Raw genomic sequence first — 20,828 nt, 5'->3', positions numbered from 1 at the left:
CTTAGGGCAGAGTATGGTCGGGTGACTTCTCTCAAATCATTATCCTGGTCTCTCTAACTTAGATGTAATAATTATCTTGTTAGTTTAGTGTTAATAGCAAACTCTATTAACAGGCAACCTGGCCTCAGACAGGGGCCACACTTCTCTAGTCATGTTAAGAGTTGTTATTCATAAAACGTATTTTATTTTCAAGTAGATATTAATAGTTGTCCAATTCATCAAATCAAAAGGAGTTGACATGGGTGTGAATTGCCCCATTTTTTCCCTTTCATATAAATCTGATTTTCAGGAGCATGTTATTTATTTTTTAATAGGTAATTTTTACCCATGTCTAGTCCATGGGCCTGGGGTAGCTCCTTCCTCTGTAGAAGAAATTAACTAGCCTTTTGACTCCTCCTCCAGCCAATGCAGGTGTATATGGCTGGCAGAGTCACTAGGCCAGGGGGATTTCTCCTCAGTGGGTTTCCTGCTTTCCTGATTCACCTGATGTTCTCAGACTCACAGGAATACATGCAACCCATTGCTGCCCTGAGTTCCTATGGCTTCCGAAGGAGGCTCAGACAAGTAGAGAAATAAGGTGTCAAGGTGATGGTAGTGACCATTAGTACACAGAGCTGGGCTGGTACCAGAACAAGCTGTCACATGGTCCTGCCTGGGAGAGAGCCAGAGACCATGCAGAAGGGTGCTGCTTCTGCACCCTGTACCTTTGATCCCACTTGCTTTATCTTTTCCAGACCAGAAGGGCACCCAGGTGGGAAGAGCCTTCCTGGGACAAGGGTAGGAAAAACATATAGAAGCCAATTCTTGTGCCTAGAAGGTGGAATGGACCATGCCAGGCATCTGTTTATGAGCTTGGGCTGAGGGGAGGGCCCATGCAGGGCAGAGAGCCCAGGCCTGTCAGGACACCTGCTGGAGCAGTGGGGACAGAGGGGCTGTGAGGCACTCAGGGGAGCCCAGAAGCACAGAAGCTTTGATTTGTGACCATTTAAAATCAACATAGCAGGAAAAGCAATCCTTTAAAAATGTTGTTAGATCATGTCACTCTTTTGCTTCAAACCCACTGGACAAAATCCAGTGTCCTGATGGTAGTCTCCAGGGCTGCTCCCCTGCTGCCCCTCAGCCTCATGCCTGTCCTCTGTCTTTCTCTTTCTCTCCTGATACTTCTGTATGACATAATTCCCTCACGTTATGACATCATTTGGTTCTCCCGACGGAAGACTGTGGATTTCATGAAGGTAGAGGTTTTTTTACTTGTCTATTCAAGAATTGATTTATCTCCCCTGCCTGGAACAAGGCCTGGCATGTAGTTGATGCTTGAAAAATATTAGCCAAATGGGCTGAATAACTGCAATAGAGCTCCTTCCACCAGACACAGGACGTGCAGAGACCCAGGCCACACAATGCTGCTTGGGCACTGAGGTCTCTAGGCCTGAGTCTTGTGGCCAATGGAGACTTTCCTTATTCAGACTCATGGAATTCTAATGTTCCATTGATCCTTTAAGTAATTAACTAGGGCACAGAAAAACCAAACTCTTGCAGATTTGACTTGACTAAAGTAAAATAGCACAAGGGATATTAAGAAGCCCACTCAGGGACCAGTACCTTGTCACTTGGATTTTCTGAAATTTGCAAGATTTCTCAATTACTCTCTATTTATCTCTTTGTGGAAGAGAGCTGACCTACTTGGGAGGCCCTGCAATATTCTGGCTGAGTCTACTGCTGTGGGGGCTAGTCGAAATCCCTGTAGGTGTGGACCATTGTCTTGGAGCATCTGAAGAGTGAGTGGAGCACACACAGTTGGCAGCCACTATGATGCATCACAGACAACACGCCATGCACACACGCACACACAGTATGTCCAGAGAGACAGCCATGAGACGCGTGGGGGTGGGCACTGGGAGTCCTTTGTGACATGCATCTCTGGAGGTTGACGGCTCTCATACACCTGGCCCAGGTGGAGACAGTGGAGACAGGAAGTGCGAGAGAATGAGTGAACCAGAGGTTAGGATGAGGTCAGAGGTAGAAGAGAAAGGTGTCAGGACATGATCAATAGAAGATGAACTCTACACCTGGTGGCCCTAGATGGCATGTTTCACAGACACAGAACATGGAGAGAGAATGGGGAAGGGCTTGGCATGCACAGGCTCTGCCTGGCAGAAGAAGGCCCTGGGTTCGGCTCAGCCCAAACTCTCTGGCCATCACTGCCAGCATGATCATTTTTTTTGCCCTTAAAACTAGGATCTTAGGGAGCATTAACATTGCCATACAGCTGCACAGGGTGACATATCTGATACTGGAAGAAGATATTTCATAGAGCTAAAAATGTTTTCAAGTTCTGTAAAGAATCTTAGGGATCTAACCCATCTGGTTTTAAAGGCAAGGAGACAGCTTGGCCACACAGGGAGTTGGCAGGAAGGATGGGACAGAACCCAGGCCTCCTGAAACACACCACACAGGGCTGAGGTTGAAGTGGCTCTTCTATTCGTTGCCCACTGGCTACAGAGGGCAGGTGAAAGGAAGGCATGGGAGCCCCCAGGCTCTGTGCCTTGGAGCTGTGCTGGTGGCTATTTTCACTGCTGCTTCAAAAAGAAGCAGCTGCGGGGTCCTGGGGCAAAGGCTGGACCTCCAGGGCTGCCTCTCCTTGGGCTAGATCTCACTAGGGCTCCCTGCCATGTTGAACCACACCAAATTGAGTGAAGGGAAACAGATGGAATGAGGAAAACAGAAAAGAAAGAGTTAAGGAAAGAGATAGGACTCAAACTAAAGGAAACCACTTAGCCTCCCCATGTGGCCACAGTGGGATTTCTTAAACAACATCCAGCTAATGCACACTGGGCCTCGAACCAGAACCTTTGCTTTCCAACCACAGAACGTTCTAAAATAGGGACACCAATATCCCAGAGAGAGCCCATGCCTTGTGACGAGTGACACAGAAAGTTCATGGACTGTGGAGCAAGGGTATAACCAGGTGCTTCCCAGACTCAAGCTCTTTCCCACCACATCCAGCCTTGCTGGGACCTCTGTGCTAGTGGTGAGGCCTGGGAGACACCCCACATGTGGTTACAGAGGCAGGTGGCATGGGGGGGTATGCCCACCTGCACAAGTGTATGCCACCTGTCTCTCTCGCTTGTCTCTGTTCTCCCCAGGGGGGGGGGGGAATGGTTTGGAGGGAAAAGAGTCCTGGGAAGGGGCCTTGAGAGCTGGTGCCTGGAAGGTCCAGGCCAGCCGCTGCCTCATACCAGAGGAAACTCACCATTCATCTGGGAGGGTGACAACGAGTAGTCCCGGTCCGCGTGCCGGCGGTCTGGCTTCAGATTGCGGCTCTGTCTGCCTGAGCCCTCCAACATGTTCACTATCTCACTGCGGTCAATGTTCCGCAAAGCTGTGTACAGATTCTCCACTGTCATAAGAAAGAAGAGTAAAGGCGCCTGAGGAGCAAATTCTAATGATTCTAGAGCAGCCAGGGATTGTTTTGCAGGCCTGAAAACTGGGCCAGGAGGATGATAGGAGAAGGGAGATGATCATTTTTTTTTCAGAAGGTGGAGGGACCCTTCTTTTGTCAGAATCAACCCAAAATGTTTCTTTTTCTTTTTTTTTATTTTAATGCTACAATAGATCTTTTCCAAAAACTAGCAGTGCCCAGTGCCCATCACATCCTTTTTTTTTTTTTTTTTTTTTGCAGGGCTAGTGACAACCTCATGAATGCTAGGCAGATGTTCTGCCACTGAACTACACCTCCAACTCTTCAGCAAAGCATACAAAGACTGGTGTTTTGTAATCTAAGAGGAGTACAACAAGAAAATGAGGGTACGAATGATTGGATTCTGTCCTTTTGAAATTTTGAGTTCTTGCCTGTTGATTTGAGATGCAAATGGAAACATTCAAATTTCTCTTAGTGTTGTTGAGGACAGGAATTTGGTTGAGGATACTCTGAAAAGAGTGAGTCAAATCTTCCCTCCAGGTTGGACAAAGATGTGTCTGGGGACAGAACTGCTCCTTCTGGGATTTGGCCCACCCACACTCTGCTCTAAGCCAACACTCATTTGGATGAGAAGGCCAACAGGAAGACTGAAGATGAGTCGACATATACGCTGTCATCAGGGGTCCTGGGGAAATTTTTCTCTTTTATCAGGGTAGGAGAAAGACTGAGGCCAAGATTCACTGGCAATGTGCTCTAGCAGGATTGCCTGGAAGACCTTTTGCTGTGAGTGGTGTGTTGAGTGTGTGTGTACGTGTGTATGTATGTGTGTGTGTGTGTGTGAGAGAGAGAGAGAGAGAGAGAGAGAGAGACAGAGAGAGACAGAGAGACAGAGACAGAGAGGCAGAAAGACAGAGATCACAAGGACCAGCATTAGGGGTGGAATTGGAAGGAAGAGCTACTTGGGCAAGAAGTAGGTCCTAGCAAGTCTGTGGATGGAGGCCTCCTCAGCTTGGGATACTGACTTTTTGCGTTTTCGCCTTCACGGACGATCCAGAGGTTCAATAAGGCTGTGCTCTGCTCCAACAAGGAGTTAGGGTTTTCTACACGGATCCTGTTGATGTCCTCCACACTGAACTGCAGCTCTCGGGCCAACTCTGCAAGCAAACACCAAGAGCAGATGTGAGCACAGGGAGTCAGAGCACTTTCCCTTTAGATTGGTTGTTTCTCTTCACCAGGGACCTGGTTGACACACAGGAATCTACAGCTTTGTATGACTAGAAAACAGGGCAGGAGAGGGGTGCTCTGGAAACAGGTGTTGAAAGAATGATCAAGCAAGTAAATGAACAATGCCCTGCCTTTCAGGACTTCAAATACGAGATGATGAGAATGAGCCTCTTAGCAAGGTTAGCAGCTTCTCTGGGCACACAAGACAAGTTAGTTTTGGAACCAAGAGGGAGCTGAGGCTGCTGGCCCTACCGCAGTACTGCCTGGCCAAACTGGGAGGCCGCCCACTTTCCTTCTGGGTCCAATGGTGGCAGAAAGGCAATTCTGGAGTTACATGTCTTTGGGAAAAGGTATTACTTATGTTTATAATGAAAATAGAAGTTTTCATCTAAATGCATAGCAGTGATGCAGAATTGTAGCTCCCCCACCCTCTGATTATTTTTACTATTATCACTCATAGTATTTATGAGGGAAAAGTGCCTCAGAGTCTGATTTCAAAGATGAGGAAGATCATAGGAAGAGTAATAATGTAAATCAGAACACATGTACACAACACACTCACACACGTATGCATACAGGTGCACTCATTAATGCACACACTTATACACACATGGGCACAGTGCAATATACATATGCTTGCACACAAGACATGTCACACACACATATGTGCAAATGCATGGAAAAACATGGACACACATACATACACACATGCTCAAAGCAGCAGGAGTGTGACTTAAAGAATGAGCAGTCCCTGAACTTCTGAGTTCCCATGACACTGCCTTTCACCAAGTTATTGCTGAGGCTCTGGGTTTGTCTAAAGCACTGTGTAGGCATGTAAGGTGAGGGAGGGAGTCTAGGAGTCCATTCACATAAAAGTTTTTAAAAAGTGGTGGGGAGGGAGAATCAGATTATAGGCCTATGGCTGTATAAAACACAGTTTGAGGGTTGACTTCTTTTGTCCACCTTCCTCCCTTCAAATCAGATCTGTCACTGCTGTTGGCAGGTTGAAGCTATGGCCAATTGTCAATGAGACCTGCTGAGACTAGGGGCCTCCCCCGACCTCCCTCAGCTGAGCTGGCCTCAAAGGAAAGGCCATGCATCATGTGGAGGAGGCCATGCACAGGCCTTTGGGGGATGTTTTGTTTGTGCATTTCTTTTGTTTATTTGATTTTTCTGGGTTCTGTCACTAGCTAATTACACAGCTCTATTGAACTGGATCCCGGTTTTCCCATCTATAAAGTAAGGTGAACTAGATACATTGTGAGATTTTAAAAAAATACTTTCTTTTTAGTTGTGGATGGACACAATACCTTTATTTTTATTTATTTATCTTTATGTGATGCTGAGGATCCAATCCAGTGCCTCACACATGCTAGGCAAGTGCTCTACCATTTAGCTACAATCCCAGCCCCATGATGAGATCATGTAAAGTCAAGAGTTGCTTCTTTTTTTCAAAGGAAAACCAGACAGAAAGGGAGGAGGAAGAGAGCACCCTGCTTTTCAATGGAACTCAGTGGTATGGCTTGGCAAAGGAATCTACCCAGATACCCAAATCAGATTCACAATGGGTAATGGAGACCAGGGTTGAAAATGCTTTATCTATTGCTCAGTAAAGAGAAGGGGATGTAGGGGTGAGACAAAGTCCTCTTCTGCCCCCAATTTCCCAACTCACCTGCCCAGCTGAGGCCGAGGTGTTCTGATATAATAGCCATCTTCATATCTGCTCGGTCTGTCCCACTGAGAAAACCTAAAGAGATGCATTAGATTTTATTTAGCAGCCTAAGCAGGACACAGAACTGACAGGCATGTGTATACAGTCTCTGATGGATGCCCAGGTCCCACTGTGAACCTCCGTATACACCCGTCAAAGGCTCTGCATGATGTTGGCAGAACAGGCTGAGGAAGCAGCATGGAGGGTAGAGGCGTCACAAGCAGCCAGACACAATGGTGTGTGCCTGTAATCCTGGCTACTTGGGAGGCCAAGGCAGGAGGATCTTAGTGAGACCTTGCTTCAAAATTTAAAAAAGTAAAAAAATTTTGGGCTGGGATGTTACTCAGTACCACTCAATTGCCAGTACTGAAAAAAAAAAATAGTTAGGGGGAGCAAAAATACATCATCACAAAGAGGTTGATACCTGGTGTTGATTCACTGAGAATGCTGTATCTCAGGGACAGGGGCGTCAAGGTCCTTCGCCTATCTTCTGCTCCGCTCCCCTGCAGAAGAAAGTCAAAGAAAGGATGCTTTGGGTTTTGGGTATACCCCCTTCTCAGAGGAGGTGACTTGAGCCTTGAGGCTGTGGTCCTGGCAGGAGTAAGTAGCTCCATTCCGTTAGAGGCTCAACAGAGTAGACGGAAGAGGTGCGAGTAAAAGAAGTTGATGAAACTTGAATACTTTATTAGGAATAATGGCAAACTTATGTAGCCCTTGTCATGCACAAGGCTATATTTAATGCTCACACCAACCACAAACACCTATGAGATAGGTATTATTACTAACCCCATTTCACCGATGAGAAAACTGAGGCATAGAGAGGTTAAGCAGTTTTCCCAAGGCACCCAGCTTATGGGCCATGGAACCGAAGTTTGACCTTAAAACTCAGTTTTTCTTTTTGGATTCCTTTAGGTTCAACAGATCAGCTTCTGACACTGGCTTCAGGCTTAACAATAAGAACTTGTTTGCTTAAAGATGTAGGAATTCTCTCTGGAGAGAGAGGTATTGGTTTACCCTCATCCCCAGAAAGAAAAGAGAAATGGATTCATGGACATATGAATGGGACCTTGCTTCTTTCTAGTTTAGCATGGAAGGCTAATGATGAAAACAACACCAAACAACAGCAACGAGGAACAAGACATTCTGAGGACATGATCACTCCGAAGTCCCTAGCATAGGTGGTGACCGTGGTGCTCTGACAGATATGGATAAATGAACATACTTGCTGAAGACTACTTTGTTGAGCTCAAAACCCTGGGTGTTTGCAGTGGCTGAGGACACCAGGATCCCCTTCTTTGAGGGCCTAGCACCCTGGGGAAGATAAGTGAGTAAATGAAAAAGAGGCTGGAGAACAGATGTCCAGTGGCTGGGTAACCTTGAACATCTAATTCAAAATGCATTTCAAAACCTCAGAAGCCGCAGAAAGGGAAGTTGAGGAGGACACTTGACCTTCATATCCCAGAGGGCTCAGGGCTCACAAAGTGAATAATCCTATCGCCATCTGACACATTTGTTCCTCATGTCACATGACCAGAGCTGGACTGAGCTTTGCAGAGAGAGCCAGAGGGCATGCTTCCCCTGCCAGGTCATAGAACAAATGTCCAGAGGAGAGTAAAGGGCCCATGTGTGCCTCAGGGAATTCAAAGGCTGCGTTTCAATAGGAAGAAGCCCTAAGGAAGTGTTTATCCTGGGGTCTGTTCGGGAACTTCCTTAGGGTAACCCGTCTTTGGCTAAAGGTCCTCCCCAGGTAGTGGCTCACCTTGGTACACGGGGGCATGGTGATGTTCAAGTGGCAGAGGATGTGCTGGGTGTCCTCATATTTCATCGCCTTGCGCAGAAATGACAAGAACCCTCCTGGTTCTCGACTGCTGTCCCTCACCTAAGTTCAAACATAAAAGAAGATTCAGCAGGCCCTTTGGTGGCCACCAGGTGGCTGGTTTAGAGATTTTTCACCTCCCAGCTTTCTAGATCCAGAGGAGAGGCCAGCAAGAGGAGGCCAGCACCTTTACAGGTATGGCCAAACGGTTCTCCCGAAATGACTGGAAGTGGAAGCTCCGCTGTTGGGCAGCTTTCTTTACAGGTACCAGGTTTCCAGAAAGTTCTGCGAAAAGGGGCATTCCTTCCAAAACCTGTAGGAAAGGAAAAGCAAATACAGCTTGTCAGGTAGAAATGCTCAAATGTCCTGCCTTGACGCTCTGGTCTTTCTCACCCCACCCAGGTGGATACACAGGGGGACAGCAGGCCACACAGGAGTGTGTTCTGAGAAACACCACTGTTCGTTTTGGAAAAGGCTTTATTTATAAGGTTCTGATGAATGAGTCATGCTTCCTTGCCCCAAAAGATTTTACACTCTGTAGGAATTTTCTTATGCCCCTAGGCAATTGATGTAGAACATTCCAGAACTAGGACATCACAATACAGTTTCTGAAAAAATCCTGGGTCTGTTTTTCTACCTGTCCAAAGGTGTTGAGCTCATGAGAAGTGCCAGAAAAACCTTGCTATATTTTAATTTCACCTATGATAATAATCCTTTCTGTATACATAATACTCTCACCTGCCATTCTCATTTGAACCCATTTGAGAGTTGCCCTGGCTCCAGAGCTTTATCTTCTTATGAGAAGAGTTAGAGGCCTTCGAGGACCCAGGCATACCTCTATGTCCCTGCTCCGGGCCACCTCCACAAAGTTCTCATGCTGCTCCAGGGTCTTGTCCACTTTGTCGTCTGTCATGCAGTAGCAACGCAGCCGCCCTTCCCGGGGGTCATTCATTTTGGCAAAGATGACAAACTTGGCCATGTAGGGCACTGCGGTAAGCTCTTTGTATAACAGAGTGGCAAAGTTCACGGCCTCAGCAGTCCGAGGACAGTCCGACAGCCAAAACCTTAAAAGAGAGGGCAAGTCATGACTGCCTTCCTCAATGCCTGAGGAAAACAAAGCTCCATCTCCATCTGGTCAGGCACAACCTGCAAGCCACACAGTGGTAACTCTGCCACGTCTGGCGGTTGGGGGCGCTTCTGTGTGGAGGGGTAATGAAAGAACCTCAAGATCAAGCCTGAGACGCTGGGCTGGGCCTCGTCTCACCTGGCAGAGACATTGGTGGTAAAGTTGGCACACTCGTTGGCATACACGAGCTTGGTTGTTCCCGTTATGTCTTCCCACTGGGCTTGGTCAGTTCCGCCTGCAACACCAGCAGAAGTGGGGCTGGGGACACTCTTTTGGATGTGAACATGGTGCTAAGGTCCTAGTGTGCGAGGGCAGAGGTGGACTTCGGGGTGACACTTGCTTGGTCTGCAGCATTGAGCACACCTATTTTCTCACACTCTGCCCCTTTTCCTTGTGACCTGCAGAACCCGCATCTCCTAGGGCTCAGAGGGCACTTCCACTGGGCAATAGACTTTAATTCAGATGCCTCATCCCACCCAAGTTTTGGAAGAGCACACCTTCCCCAGGAAAAGTCAACAAAACCCACCACCGCAGTTGCTGGCTTTGCATTCTCCCATCTCCCTCTCCCTTCCAGTGTGTTTCAGAAGGAGCTAGTGCTGCTAGACAGGGGCAAAGGGGAACCTCTCACCAATGACGCTGCAGAGCAGGCGCAGGCTGGTGGTGTCTCCCTCCCCACTGTCCCTTGGGTTGTCAGTCCAAGAAGGAGGGAGTGGGATCCGAAGCCCAATGGGACGATGGAACTTGCGGCGTCTTGGCTCCACCGTGACAATGGGGCTGAAGGTGGCCTGGTTGCCCAGGAGCTTGGTGACTAGCTCGTCTGGGACAGGCTGGGCCTGTGAAGTGCCAAAGGCAAGATACTCAGCCCCAGGCAGGAGAGGGGCAGGTATGACGGGAGACGGCATGGTGCCCTCTATGCATAGGGCAAAGACTCCTGGTGAGAGAGGTTGCCCACCGCTGCTGGACCACCATCTTCATTTTTCTGAGCACAGGGCCTGTCCCAGCTCTGATGTCACTGATTAGCTCTCCTTTCTGAACCCTTTTTCCTTCTGCCCCTCCTTCCCAGAGATGGCACATCTTTGCAGGAACTCTCTCCTGCTGAGCATAGGCGGCCTTGCAGTTTAATGTGTGATGTGGGACTTTCTGCGACTTGACAGGCTGTGTCTGCCTCATCCCTCCCGCCCAACTTTCTAAGCTTTTAGGTCAAAAACCTAATTCTAATGGTATTGGCCCAAAGCGTGGGATGTCCCAGGGAAGAAAGTGGTTTTCCCAGGGCCTTGCACTCCTTCCACCCTCCAGGACCTGTCCAGGAGGGCCTGTATCATCACCTGCAGAGCCAGCTTCACTTTCTTGGTGACAGCATTTGCTGGGAACGTTGCCTGCACCAGGGGCACCAGCTTGCTCTTCAGAGAGCCCCCTTCAGGGCCAATGGTGTCATAGTCCTGGCAGAGCCGCGACATGATCACGAAGTACAAGGGGAAGTCCGTGGTGATGATGCGGCAGACCCTCTTCTTCTCCAGCTCCTCCAGGCTCCCCAGCTCTGGAATTATACAGCCCAGGGCCACCAGCTTGTCACACTGAGCTCAAGATCAGCCATTAACCCGTGGCCTGAGCCTCCTTATCTCCAGGACACAGGGCGCACACCCTCCCTATGACAGGCAGAGAGGTGTCCTGGAGGGAGAAGCGCCCAGGCCCAGAGGCCCAGCAGAAGAGGTGTGGCTACAAGCAGGGCACCACTCCCATGACCTGGGGACCCAGAGCTTGACTACGTGGGGCCAATTCCTAATCTTGTGTTGCTGCCCAAATTCCAGGCAGCCGTGATAGCCCACCCCAAACGTGCAGTCTCAAATTTTATCTCCCAAAGGTGAGAGATCTGGCATCCCTGGGGCTCTGTTACCTTCATCCATCCCATTGAGGATCTGTTGCAGGTAGCTTTCTCCAGAGCGGCTCTTGTGTTCCTTCCACAGAGAGCCATTTTCACTCCTCAGAACCACAAGCTCACGGTCCCCACGACCATGGGAGGCAAAGTGGGGAATCTCCACAATCACAGGGCTGAGACAGGGACAGAGCAGAGGGTAGGCAAGTTGTTTTCCTGCATGTACAGGTGGCCCGGGGGCGGGGGGAAGGAAAGGGGCAGTTCACTCCTGCCCAGAAGGAAAAAGGGGTTCTGCAGCCACAGTGGAGGCCCCCTCTGGGAAGTTCTCTGGAGTGGACTAGACCTGCCTCAGGCTCCTGAGGCTCCCCATGAGTCTGGAGTGACAGGTAGGGCAGGCACAGATGCAGGGACAGCAACTCTCCTGGCCTGTGTGCATGGCTGAGGCTCAGCCAAATGATCTCACCCTCAGACCTGATTATGAAAACCCATGTGAACGCCAGGCATTATGGCACACACCAGTAATCCCAGCAGCTAAGGAGATTGTGAGTTCAAAGCCAGTCTCAGTGAGTCCCTAAGCAACTCAGTGAGACCTTGTCTCTAAATAAAATATAAAAAGGGCTGGGGATGTGGCTCAGTGGTCTAGTGCCCCTGAGTTTGATCCCTGGTACCAACAAAACAAAACAAAACCAACCAAACAAAATCCCCACAACAAACAACAAAAAACATGGGATATCCCTAGACAGTCTCTGAGCCTTTGAATTCTCATCTATTAAATGGCCATAATGATATTTCCTTTAGAGGTAGGATTTTTGGCTTATATTTAAAGAGAAAATCAATAAGAAAGCTTTGCAAATGACGATTGACAGGAGAGTGGATGGAGACGGGAAGGCCAAACCTCTCCCAACATTACAACCCTGGATGTTGTTGTATGAGGGACAAGAAAGCTCCAAGCAGACCCTGCTTCAGAGAAGGTGAGGAATAGGCACCTGAAGTCCATTCATCCTATGGTCCTGAGGGACGAGGCTGCAGGAGCTGCCTTCTAGTGCCACCATTTCAGTGCATACATAATTAAATCCTGGAGGTCCCCCAAGTAGCCCCATCTCCATTCCCTTCTCTAGTGTCCCAGTAGGATGTGAGAGTAGGAAGCTCCACCAGGGCTATGGACTCCTTAGAGTACCTGAGAAAAATCAAAGCAAGGGGGCGAGGCTCCCGCTTCTGCTTCTCTGTCATGAGTTCCCACAGCTCTGCCCTGTGGCAGGGTTGCTCTAGGTGGCTGCTGCTGAGGTGGTGGCCGTGGGGTGATCAGGACGGGAATGGATTAGGGACACATGTGGCCCACATGTCCTGCAAAGCAGCGTCTCACCTCAGGAACTGGGCCCCTGTGGGCCCCAGCGCGATGATCCTGCTGGCCAGCCCCTCCTCCTCACCCAGCGGGGGTGGCGTGCTCAACTTCTGGGGCTTGACCAGGCGACAGGTAATACGTGTGGGTGCTGCACAGGTCCGCGGAGGGATCACCACCCTCAGGCCGTTGTGGCGACTTCCTCTCATGGAGCCTCCCCGGGCATCGACCATGAAGCTCACCAGAAACCTGGAGGCACAGGCAGATCCATGTTGGGCACCCTTGCCCCCACCCCCACCGCACGGCCAGAGTGGGTGCCAGAGTCCTGTGTCACTCACCCTGTGTGGACGGGGCTGGCCACTGGGCTGATGTTGTCTGAGGTCTCTGTGGCAGGGCTGCTGGGGATGAGTGAGTCTTCATCATATTCTTTAGATGCCTAAAGAGGAGAAAAGGGCCCCCTGTCTCCCCTGAGCCACCTGAACACTGCTCCAGGCCACAACAGCTGTGGAGTGGCGCCATGGAGAACCTGCTTTCACAGGCTCACCTACTCACTCCTTGGGGACAAGGCATTCCTGGGGTCTAAAGGGAAGCACTGGCTTCCTCCCCTCTTGCTGGCCTTAGCTTGGCTCCAGACCCCGGAGCAGAGTGCGGGAACAGATGGAATGAGTCCTCGCTCTTCAGTCTGGTTCTAGGTCCCCTGCCAGCTGCATACATTGCCCACCTGCCCACAGCTCCCTCCCACAGTGCCCCCGTGGAGAAGCTCTGTCCAGGCAGACTGGCTTTTCCTCTAGAGTTGGCCCTGGACCCTGCAACCATCCCCTCCTACCTACTTGGCTAGTAGGCACCTGAGGTATGGGAAGTGAACACACTAAGCCTTTGGGGCTTCCTGTTGTTTTCTTCTGTGGGAGGGGGACATTCTTTGCAACCAAAGGGGCCATTTGGCTGCCTTGTAACGGGTCCTTGAATACCACACTGACTCTGGAGAACAGCAGGGTCTGCATTGGCCTCAGTGGCCTCTGGATGGATTCTCAACTCTGCTTTTATTCATCCTCCCCCTGGTCCAGAACATCCTCACCCCCGACCTTCCCCGCTCCCATCACCTATTTTTCTGCCTTTTCTCCTCTCTGGAGCCGTCCTGTTGACCCCAGCCTGCCTTCTCCGCACTCTGGAAGGGCTCATTCACAGCACGCCATTAAGCACTTCACTGTTTACCCTTCCTGCACTCTGTGCTACCTGCTCCCACATGTGTAAGTCCTCTCTTCCCAGCTGGACAGCGACTCCTAGGAGGCAGATGTTCGTGGTCCTCCTCTACAGGGTATATAGAGCCCTGGACAGGGCACCTAGTGGGAATCCAGGAAACCTCCCCTGATGAGTTATGACTCAAGCAGAGTTAAAGAGAAATGCTGGGGGTGTGGCTCAGTGGTAGGCCCTGGGTCTGAACCTTAGTACCACACACACACACACACACACACACAGATTTTAAGGGAATGAAGTGGTCAGGAAACAACAGAACCCAGGTCTACTCAGTTGGTTCTCACTGCTATCTTTAGCGGCATCCAGGGAATATGCCACTGCAGTTCTGGGGGTCATATTTGACCATTTCTCTCAAATGCCACCCAGTTATACTCATGTTGCTTCACTGTGATATATAACCTGCTGCTCAACAGCCACGTGGCGGGCTTATCCCTATGCACCACTTTTGGTCCAGGGCTATGGCTGCTGCTGTGAGACAGACACCACTTAGGGAACAGAGAAAGAAATCAACTTCAGCTAGATTCTAACAGCCATGACTGACTCAGCTATCAGGCCTTGGGACAGTGACATCCAACCTTAAACAGTGCACTATTTTCATTTCTCCTCAGGAAGTCCCCCTGTCCTTAAAAAAAAAAAGTGCCAATAAAATTAAACTTCCTCCCATCCGTGCTTTTTTGGATAAATTCAGGTGGCAATCTCGGAAGTCATAAAACAGGGTACCAAAATGAATAAGACCCTATACCCAAAGCCGCTCTCTGGCATGTCTTTTCTGTCTGTATTGGTGTCTCTGGCTCCCAGGATTCTTTGGAGGAAGAGGAGATGGAAGCTGTCCCCTCTTATGAAAGTGAGAGGAGCACAGAATTCTGTGACTCTCCCAGAGCTTTGTGAGATGTGCAAGCTGCACTCCACCTGCCACAGGTTCCCTTCCCTGCCTGCTGCCCCAAATGCAGAGAATATGTGCACAGAGGTTTGGCCATTCACATGGTCTTGGGAGCCAGAACTGCTGGTGTCAGTTCTCACCCTCACTCATCATTAGACTATTCTGATGGTGTTTCCTACACCCTGGAGCTCCCTGAGCCTGACGGGGTTCACATCTGGGATAATGAGAATGCCAAGAACACGGGGCTACACAGAGCACACAAAAATCACAGATCTTTGGAAGCACAACCAGTTTTTCCATGCTAGCTCTTTTTGCCCTCCAGGTCATCTCAAAATAAGCATTGTCCTGGGGTCATATCCTCACTCTGCAAATGGGAATACAAGAGAAATGGTGCTTCTTACCTGTTCTGGCTCTTCAGATCTGATCACCACTGTCTCAGGTGTGACACAAGGAATCCTCGGGATGGCTGGAGATTCCACCCTGTGTACCAGGAACATTGGGAAATCAAAGGGCGGAACTTTTGAAGTCAACCCCTATCTCTCCCAAGAGACTTAAGTGAAAGACCTCAGTACCTTTGTAATGACTTAGCAACCCACCCCCTCACCTCAGCCTCAGTACCCCCTTGCATGTGCAATAAGATGATTCCACAGGTTGAACAGACTTGAAGCTGTCTCCTCCCTTGTGCCTCTGCAGAGCCTAGCTGCCCTTCATATCTCTCAGAAGGACCCTCCAGCCCCAACTCATCTGCCCTTTCTGCAGCTCTCTCTTGCCTGCTAACAGAACCCTTACTCTGACCTCATTCATACATCAATCTAAATTGCGCTTGGTGTGGGTTTTGATCCCACTAAATGAATCTACATAAGGGTCCAAGTTCTGTATTTTTTTTCTAACAGGTATTTAGTAAACACCAACAGATTAAACTTCTTTACACTTTCCCTTCCTACTGTCCTGCTGTCTGGTTTTGTATAAGCCATGGGAAACACCCTGGTGTTTCTAAAAACTGGTTGATTGTAGATTTATTTGCAAAACATCTCTGTGGAAAAATGGATCTGTGGTGGCATAAGTCACAGCAGACAGAGGGAGGGCTGAGAAATGGGTTCCCGGTAGATACAGAACCTCCGTGGGCTTTCTCTAAGATACCTCACCAACAGAGGGATGTGGTCAGTGTTTGATATTAGCTTAGCAAGTTTCTAACGTGAACCTTTCTCCAAGATTACTCTGAGGAGAAGGTGAGTGTGCATGAAAGGGAGAAGGAGTGTGATTGTGAAGCTGTGAGTATCGGGGGAGGAAAGGTGCATGGCGGGGATGCTGGAAGTGAAGAGACCCAACTGACAGCGCACTGTGAGGGAGGCCTCTGAGTACGCTCTTGGTGGTCAAGGTGCTGGTGCCGCAGCCTGGCCTGCCAGCCTTCCATCTATACTGGCAGCACACCCAGGGCCTGTCCTTGTGACTTCTCCTTGATTTGCAATCCTACTCTGAGCTGCAGGGCTGTACCTTGACCATGCATGGTGTGACCCCTCCAGTGAGCCCTTTCTTACACTTGGTCGAACTTCGGCACAAAATCCAACAGCTCTTTCTCTTCATCCAAGTCCCTGGAATCCGGCTTCTCAGCCTTGGAGCCAACAAGTTCTTCCCCTGAAAGAACACAAGCTCAAGTGAGTGACAGGGTGGAGACCTCCTGAAAAAGTGCTTCTCCTTGTCCACCTCTTAATGCTTGTTCCTGAGGGCACAGGGAAGTCTCTGATGCTTCAGAGGACCAGTGGCTGTGATTCTGCTCAGTCTTATTCCCTCCAGCCCTGATGTAGAGTGTGCGGTGGTCAGTTCCTAACTCAGTCTATGCCAGACTTTGTAGGAAAGACAACACAGCCAGAAAGAACTTCCTTAGCTGGTCATTTCCCACTGCAGATCAGACCATTTATTTTGAAGGGCTGTAGGTTGGTTTGTGTGTGTGTGTGTGTGTGTGTGTGTGTGTGTGTGTGTGTGTTTATAACATGGTCCCTAAAATTTCATTATTTCTAAAGCTTTATTACAAAGAAGTTCAAGCTACTGGTGAATTAGCTGCCCACACCCCACCCTGCCTCTTTGTTTCCTTCTCTTGCTTAAAGTGGACTTGGAGCCAGGGTCCTTGTCCTTGCATGTCATTGACTATCCTTAGCAGTGAGTGCCCTGGCCTTGTGATCTGAAACTGACAGGATGGAACCACAACCGCTCATGCAGTGATGACCACAAACACGGTGGTATGGGCACAGACACAGAGATGGACAGGCAGGAGTTGCCCCCTTGAGGATGGAATTCCTGGGTGTAAATGTCCTGTTTTAGTCAAGCTCTGGGCTCGGACTGTGAGCCACCAGAGGATGGAAAGCAGGAATGGATTAGTGGGAACTTGGGTTGCTGAGGATGAAATGCACTCTGGTGAGAAAAGACCACATGGAACAGAAAGTGTTTCATACCCATTATAGATATGTGAGCGGTTCCTGAAAAGCAAAGAAGAGCCAAGGTGAAGGAAGGACAGCATTGAAGTCAGGTAAAGCAAGAGGCATGCTATTAAGGGGCACACAGGGAAAGATCCAGCTGTCTAACTGACAAGGTTTGTACAACCACTGAATTACAGATGGGAGGGTCTACAGAGTGAACCCAGTCCAACCCCACTATTCTGCTTCATGGGGGTTCTCTCACACTCAAGCAAGGATACAAGGCTTATCTGGGGAAGGAATAATAGTAAAAGCACTGGGTAGTTCATAAAGTTGAAATGTAGTAACTTCACAGTAATGAACAGAACATGAACCCTCCTGACCCGCTATGTGATCAGAAGAGCAGCTTATTAAAATGCATTCTCATGGATTTTAAACAACTCACTTGTTATTTGTTCAAAGCACCAGGAAAGTTCCTCACAGCCCTAGAGTTGAGCTGAGTAGAATCACACTCGATTTGATACACATTCATCATATACGCAAACACACACGTACTTGTGAAGCTTCACAAAATTTTAAATGTTAATCTCTGAGATGTCAATTTTCCTCCACCTAAGACTATAGGAAAGCAGTTGTTTTGATAATAGACAACCTTTGTAAAAAGTGGGCCTCCTCAGTATCAATGCACATCTGCAGAACCCTGGGTGGCTGCAGGGGACCGTTGCCTCCTGGCCGGGGCAGGAGGCTTCCTGAGTGGCTACTCAGGGTGCTCAGCGCCCCTCTGCTCCCATTGGTCAGAGCTCACCGACCCCTCCCTGACTTTACCTTCATCTTCAGAGACATCCAGGATCTCATCCACTGTCTCAGGGTAACTCATGCGGTGCTTGTCACTGACTAACTGAAAGGAGAAGGCGGCGAGAATTCAACCCAAACAGAGCACCACCACCCTTTCACCAGCCCAGCAGTGATCTGGTCACCATGAGGGGAAGAAGAGGAGGTGATAAGGGAAGTTTGTTCCCCCAAAAGAAAACCAGACCTAGGAAGCTGAGGCCTGGTGGCATCCCAGAGAGGATAACAGGGGACCTTGCCGCGTCATCCCTTCCCAAGCCGGATTCACCTCACAGTGACTCCCTTAGGTCTGGCCACAGCTCTAATTCCTCAGGCCACTAGGTGGCAGTATAGCCCTGCTCAACTGAGGATGGAGCCTACTCGGCTACCCTTTTGGCAGGGTGCTTCCTACTGGAGGCTTTGGAGAGTCACCCACAGGGCGCCCTGCCTGTCAGGCTGTGGTGGGGGGTGGAGTGGGGATGGGCAGTGCGGGGAGGAGCACACATACCGCTGCACTGGTTTCGTCGGTGACAACTTTGAGCACATCTGTTACGGAAATGTAGCCCAAACGCTTGGCTATTGCCAGAGGTGTGGTTCCATTCTAGAAAAAAATGGCAGCAAGAGGGTGAGATCAGATAAGGGAGCAAGAGAGGAAGGACACTCTGCCACCTGTACAGAGTCCAAGTTCACCTCTGACTATTCAGAAGAGCTTGAGTGGCAGACTCTGCCTTGGAGCCCAAAGCAAGATGGCTGCACCAGTGGGAGAGCCGGGATGCCTACTCAGACTAGGGCAGGGAGAGAGGAGGGCGCTGACACCTCACGTTGTAGTACTGTGTGGGGGCTTGAAATGACAGCAAGGCAAGACTGCCAGGAGGGAACCCTCTAGGGGGAAGGGTGTCAGAAGTCACCATGTGTGATTCTGAATCAGGAGGGTACAGAGTAACACTCACTGCTCCAAAGTCTGTTCTCTGGGTGTCAATAACAGCATCGAAACAATGAAAACAATCCAGGTACTTCAGTGAACCAGGCAGGCCAATCAGAAATTACAGGTCACCAGAAATAGGATAGGGACCATATTTTCTACTTTGATTTTAAGAGAAAGAGCTAAGTGAAAATCAATCGAGACTATTTTTCTTCTACGTTTTCTAGTTTCAGGACATGGCCCAGGATCCATCCAGATTTGGCCCCATCTCCAGTTACAATTTCAGGACCCACATCTGTAGTCAAAGGTCCACATGCTTTCAGAGTTGGGAGAAGCCATGGAGGGAATCTAATAAAACCTCACAGTGTCAGATGATAAGTTCATACTGAGCCCTGATCACTGAAGTTGCTAAGGATAACCCAAGACCCTGAAAGATCAGACACTCCACAAGACCTTTAATTTGATTCACTCGTACCACACCGAATATAGCCTCACATACTTCGGAAGAGGCATCCACAAAAATGTTTAATCAAATATAAAAGGGGGAAGTAACTGTTATTTACAAGGATGAAGTTCAATCACCAGAAGAGAAACTGATCATAATACCTTATCCCCTGGGATACCCAAAGTGCTGCAGCTCTGTCTGGGTCCCAGATGTGCACACCAACCTCTATGGCTCTGGGATGTCTCCCAGGGCTGCTGCCCAGGGAAGAACAGTTTTCTGAAATCAGGCCGGGGTGGGTACTCACCGAGCTGACCTCGTTTGGGGAAGCGCCATTTTTCAGTAGCAAAGTCACAATGTCAGTATGTCCTTGTTGGGCCGCCTGGTGCAAGGGGCTGTATCCTAGCTATAAAGTGAGGTAGACATTTTGGCAGGATCAGCTAGCAAGTAGAGAAAGAACCACCCACATACCACGGAATCCATTCACCTTCTACTTGTGACAAAAAAAGAAAAAAGATTTTTCCCCATTGCCTCCTTCAGGATCCAAGTCCAAAACTGGCAGAACCCCAAGTGTGCTCAGAGTAGGTCTGGCTCCGTTCTAATTGGGCACTTAAGAAGTGCCCTTTTAGGAGTGGGGCCTAAGGCACCCTGTACCTTGGTCTTGGCATTGACATCTGCCTGGTGTTGTAGCAGAAACTTCACCAGCTTGATATTTCCATAATGACTGGCCACGTGCAGTGGAGTGTAACCCATCTGAAATGCAAGAAGTTGAGCACAGGTGACCTTCAGGGCTTCTGGGCAGACCTTAAGCCACCATGAACTGTGCATTTAATCAAATCCTTTTAAAAAGCAGGTGATTTAAAGAGATAATGGATGGGGAACCCTTTGGGAGGCTAACAGCTGCTACACGGTGTCCTGCTATTGCCAGCCAGATACCACTGGCCTGGGAAGGAGCAGGGTTCATTGTCAGACAAGTGAAGTCTGAGATGTTTGGAGGTGAGCCAGGCAGAGATGTCAAGTAGGAGACAGGAGGGTGGACACTGAACCCTGCCGTGAAGGCTGGGCTAGGAGTCATCCTCAGCCTATGGGAGAGCTGATAGCTTTGGAGATGAATGAGTGCATCTAAGATGAGGTGGAAGGAGAACAGAGAGGGGCCTAAGGACTGCGGCAACACCCAGAGGGAAAGTCGGAAGGGAGGCTGGAGGCACAATTCAGAGAGCTGTGCTCCAGAGTCTAAGAGGAGTCATTTTAAGAAGACAGGAACAGCAATGGGGTCCTCTGCTGAGAAGAGTGTGAAGAGCAGGACAAATGGACACATGGAGTCCTGGCTGACCCCAGTGAGAGCAGACTTATTTCATCAGAAAGGTGAACTCCCATTGTAAGATCCCCAAAGGCTGCTTGGAGTCACTGAGTTTAGTGTAATGGAATTTATAGGAAGTGCTCATTTCTTGAAATAGTGGGAGTTTGGTCTAAGAAGGAGCTTATTTTCAAGGAATCTGTCCTGATGAATATTTTTTTGTTTGTTTTTAGGGCTGAGAATTGAACCTAGGTTCTCATGCCTGCCAAGCACATGCTCTACCA

The 20,828-nt window shown here is 49.3% G+C and overlaps 1 protein-coding gene across 3 annotated transcripts in view; it reads right to left on the bottom strand.

The window, feature by feature from the left end:
• Ank1 (ankyrin 1) overlaps positions 1-20,828 on the bottom strand; it is a 98,351-nt gene that overhangs the window by 26,100 nt on the left and 51,423 nt on the right. For 2 of the 3 annotated variants that reach the window (XM_076853809.1, XM_076853810.1), the window contains exons 19-37: positions 19,902-20,000; positions 19,555-19,653; positions 18,392-18,484; positions 17,881-17,953; positions 16,183-16,279; positions 15,046-15,124; positions 12,849-12,946; positions 12,535-12,759; positions 11,193-11,347; positions 10,624-10,835; positions 9,927-10,131; positions 9,437-9,533; positions 9,008-9,236; positions 8,360-8,485; positions 8,116-8,235; positions 6,781-6,859; positions 6,318-6,392; positions 4,444-4,575; positions 3,254-3,400 (exon numbers count right to left, since the gene is read on the bottom strand). In XM_076853809.1, the coding sequence (XP_076709924.1) occupies positions 3,254-3,400; positions 4,444-4,575; positions 6,318-6,392; positions 6,781-6,859; positions 8,116-8,235; positions 8,360-8,485; positions 9,008-9,236; positions 9,437-9,533; positions 9,927-10,131; positions 10,624-10,835; positions 11,193-11,347; positions 12,535-12,759; positions 12,849-12,946; positions 15,046-15,124; positions 16,183-16,279; positions 17,881-17,953; positions 18,392-18,484; positions 19,555-19,653; positions 19,902-20,000 (2,440 nt within the window). Of the gene's footprint in view, positions 1-3,253; positions 3,401-4,443; positions 4,576-6,317; positions 6,393-6,780; positions 6,860-8,115; positions 8,236-8,359; positions 8,486-9,007; positions 9,237-9,436; positions 9,534-9,926; positions 10,132-10,623; positions 10,836-11,192; positions 11,348-12,534; positions 12,760-12,848; positions 12,947-15,045; positions 15,125-16,182; positions 16,280-17,094; positions 17,119-17,880; positions 17,954-18,391; positions 18,485-19,554; positions 19,654-19,901; positions 20,001-20,828 lie in introns of all 3 variants that reach the window. The other variant, XM_076853808.1, reaches the window with a different exon arrangement.

Source organism: Callospermophilus lateralis, chromosome 4, assembly GCF_048772815.1.
Source record: "Callospermophilus lateralis isolate mCalLat2 chromosome 4, mCalLat2.hap1, whole genome shotgun sequence".
Lineage (NCBI taxonomy): Eukaryota > Metazoa > Chordata > Mammalia > Rodentia > Sciuridae > Callospermophilus > Callospermophilus lateralis.
Note: the sequence above shows the minus strand (reverse complement) of the source record. Positions and strands in the feature narration are given on the sequence as shown.